The sequence below is a fragment of the Drosophila takahashii genome, chromosome 2L, assembly GCF_030179915.1.
Source record: "Drosophila takahashii strain IR98-3 E-12201 chromosome 2L, DtakHiC1v2, whole genome shotgun sequence".
In the NCBI taxonomy this organism is placed as follows: Eukaryota; Metazoa; Arthropoda; class Insecta; order Diptera; family Drosophilidae; genus Drosophila; species Drosophila takahashii.
The window spans coordinates 36,942,091-36,946,002 of record NC_091678.1 but is presented as its reverse complement, the minus strand read 5'-3'; the positions used below and the strand labels follow the sequence as shown (position 1 = coordinate 36,946,002).

The following is a 3,912-nucleotide window of genomic DNA, read 5'->3' as shown; positions in this document are numbered from 1 at the left end:
ATTGAGTTTTGGTATATCGGTATATCCGTAAATCAATATATATCGGGGGTGTCACAGAAATTATTTCCAACCGAAATCCGTTAAAGTTCTTACGTGCATCAATGCAAAATCCAACCGTCTTCGGTTCGAAGAGATTTCTGTAACACCCCTGTATATACTTGATTTTTTTTCTTTTTGGGGAGAAAAAAGAAAATTAAAAAAAAAAATACCATCCGCATACCACTGCAAAGTATTTTTTTTGTCTCCGAATAATTTAAAAAAAAATAGAGAAAAATACTAACGATATCCACACACTGCCGGGGACATCCAATCCCATCCTAATTCGGCCAGCAACCCCCTATAAAATACTAAACGAAAAATACTTCATCAAGTACAATATTTTTCAGTATGTTATTTTTTATTTTTTATTTATTTTTTGGTATTGTTCCATTCTTGTTCCATTGTTCCACCAAAAGCCTGTGGAATATTTTCACAATAATTCAGCCACGCATATCGACTGTTTTAGCAGGTCGAGACCCTATTTCCACCAGTCCATAAGTGGGTCCGTAATTTCTTCTCTGATTTTTGTCCGAAAGATCAGCGACAACATTCCGAATCCAAACAACATCCTAGTTTTGTATGTCCAGGGAAAGTTCTAACAAACTATCCCCTGTTCCATCACCGAAAGTTCCGAAAATCATTGTAAGGACGCCCACACCTACAAAGGTCAAGACGCCAATTCCCAAAAGGGCTCCTTCTCCCATCGAAAGATCCACGCCAGCCAGCACGAAAATGGTTGCAACGGCTGCCGAACTCGCCTTAAACCAATTTATTGAAGTCTCGGATCGACTTTCCGAATTGGAATTACGAATAAATATTCCCGCGGCGGTCCCTCCTACGTTGTCCGTCCTCAATATTCGCCGAGACGAAAACAAAGAGGTATGGGTCCGCATCAAAAAAGAGTACGATGCGTGTACCGCGTGCCTTGTAGCAGCCGGAGAAAGTGCAGCTGACAGCTTGCCAGTTCTCAAGGCTAAGTACGGTTACTGCTACGGCGCGTACGAAAGGTGCGGCGCCCAAATAGCAGACCAATTAGCGCAGATTTCGCAAAATCCGCAAGCTACCTCCACTCCAGATACTCCTCAGATATACATTCCGTCAGGCTGCCACCTTCCGCCGTGCGATACCGAGGTTTTTACCGGCGATTATCTTCGTTGGCCAACCTTCAGGGATCTATTCACGGCAATTTACATCAATAATCCTAGACTCACTCCAGTCGAGAAATTATTCCATCTTAATGGTAAGACGAGGGGCGACGCTCACAATATAGTTGCAAATTCACCCCTTACTAACGATGGCTTTCGCTCAGCGTGGGATAACCTCACTGAGCGTTTCGAAAACAAGCGATTGTTAGTAAACAGTCAATTGAAGATACTCTTCAATGTGCCGTCCGTCACACAGGAGTCTGGGTCAGCTTTGAAAGAAGAACCATCCAGGGGTGCCTTACGGCGTTAGAAATATCCGGTATTCAGGTCGAAACTTGGGATTGCCTCTCGGTGTATATATGCTCATCCAAACTCCCAAAGCTTACGCTTTCCCTATGGGAGCAGTCCCTTCACAACAAAGCCGAGATCCCTACGTGGCATGAGCTGAACGTTTTCCTAACGGAACGTCACAGAACACTAGAAGCCATAGATGATGTTCGACCATCAGGTTCTAGTCAGACTCAGCCCAGGGCATCCACATCCAACTCGGCGTCTTAAAGTATAAATTCTTATGAGACAAGAGTAACACCTCGACCTAGAGGGTGCGATCTCTGTAATAGAGAAAGCCATCCAATACGCACATGCGCCCAGTTTCTCAAGGCACCCCATCCCCAGTGCGCGCAAATCCAACGCCAACGCCCAGATCCAGACCGAATACTCCCGGTCCCTCGGCTGCCAGTGGCACGCAGCCAACTCTTCAAAATTATTTTGCGGCGGGCTCTAGGTCAGTCCTCCTAGGCACCGCCATGACTATTATATGCCATCAGGGTTCCAACTACCAAGCGCGAGCCTTAATAGACTCCGGATCTGAGGCGACCTTCATTACTGAGCGCCATTTATCCAAGCACAGGCCTCAGGGCTTAATCAAACGGTCTCCGCTGAGACTAAAAAGCTCTGCCAATTTACGATTCGTTCGCTCAACCGGCCTAGTTTGCAGTTAAACACCACTGCCTATGTGCTTTCGCAAATAGACGGAAATCTTCCCTCATGTCCGCTTCCACAACATTTCCTGCGAGATTTTCCCGAACTTCCACTAGCGGATCCAAAGTTTTATGAGAGCGCACAAATAGATCTTCTAATCGGGGCCGATATACTTCCATCCATTCTACTAAGCGGCACCCGAGCGAACATCTGTGGCTCTCTTCTCGGTCAAGAGACCATTTTCGGCTGGATTCTAACAGGACCAGTACCCGCTCCGAGGCAAGATAGAATTTCATCGTTTTCTACGCATGTTGCACACACGTACGAAGCGTCTCTCGATAAACTCCTCACCAAATTCTGGGAAGTGGAAGATCTGCCAGTAAAGGTGGTCCTTCGGACCACCACAAAAGACGATACCGGCAGGAATGTCGTGAGTCTTCCCTTTTGAGATCCTGAGAACATGAAATGCTCCCGAGGACATTCCAGATCCCTGGCGTTGGCTCAATTCTTAAGAAACGAGCAGCGGCTTAAAAGGGACAGTACGTTAAAATCCAAGTACGACTCAGTGATTCAAGAATATCTCGACCTCAACCACATGAGAGAAGTCCCTCCTACCCACGATTCAGCGTGTTATTACCTTCCACACCACGCGGTGTTAAAACCGGAGAGTACGACCACCAAACTTCGAGTGGTAGTCAATGCCTCCAGCCCTTCAGACAATGGGGTCAGCTTAAATGATATCCTTCATGCTGGCCCGGTCCTACAGTCCGATCTAACCGTCCAGATCCTGAAGTGGCGATATTTCCGTTTTGTGTACAGTGCTGATATCGAGAAAATGTACCGGCAGATCTGGGTAGATCCGAAGCAGACAGCTTTCCAACGTATCTTATTCCGCAATAGAGAAGGATACATTCGCGATTTTGAGCTGAAAACTGTTACGTTTGGGGTCAATTGTGCACCGTTTCTGGCAATTCGGGTCCTGCAACAGCTGGCGACCGACGTGCAACTAACCCATCCAAGGGCGAGTAAAGTTATGCGTGGTTGCATGTACGTCGATGATGTCCTTCCGGGAGCTGACTCTGCAGAAGAGCTCACCTTACTATTCGCGAGTTGCAGAGTGCCCTCAATTCGGCTGGTTTTCCATTAAGGAAGTGGACCTCCAATCATAAAGAAGTTCTGGCTCATATCGAAACTGATCATCTGTTAAACGCCGATTTCCTCGAAATAGATACGGAAAGCACGGCGAAAACTCTCGGAGTCCGTTGGAAAGCAACATCCGATGAGTTTTTCTCAGGGACCGAAAATAATGATTATTTTTTTTGAGTAAAAAATAAAAATTTCCATTTAATGATTATTTTGTAAGCAAAAAAAATATCGCTCAGAAATAATTATTATTTTGTGAGCGATATATTTCGCTCAAAAATATCACTCAAAGTGGGATTGCATCCGTCCTACGCGGAATTTCACAAAGATTTAAATGTGCTCTTGTAGGTAGAACCACGAAGCACATATTCCGTTAAGAAAAAAATAAATTTTCTTTGTATAAACCGCTTAAAAAAACAAAAAAATCTTTTTGTATAAAAACACTTTCTGTGGGAATCGAACTCGTGCTTACAGCTCGGTGGACCAACACACTAACACCCAGCCCACATGTCGGGTTGGATCTAAGTGGAATAGTTCATAACATCTTGTTAAGTCGTTTTACTAATAAATAAATGACATAAAGTTCTAAGGTTGATACAACTTT

The 3,912-nt window shown here is 44.9% G+C and overlaps 1 protein-coding gene across 1 annotated transcript; it reads left to right on the top strand.

Annotated features, from left to right (window-relative positions):
- The first annotated feature begins 2,625 nt into the window (after nt 1–2,625).
- Nucleotides 2,626–3,312, top strand: LOC138914907 (uncharacterized). Its single transcript, XM_070219609.1, has one exon. It carries the CDS (start codon nt 2,626–2,628, stop codon nt 3,310–3,312), a length of 687 nt encoding a protein of 228 aa, XP_070075710.1.
- The last annotated feature ends 600 nt before the right edge of the window (nt 3,313–3,912 follow it).

Bases quoted from the DNA above. Each gene is read 5' to 3' on its own strand.
- LOC138914907 (XM_070219609.1), top strand. From the start codon at position 2,626: ATGAAATGCTCCCGAGGACATTCCAGATCCCTGGCGTTGGCTCAATTC.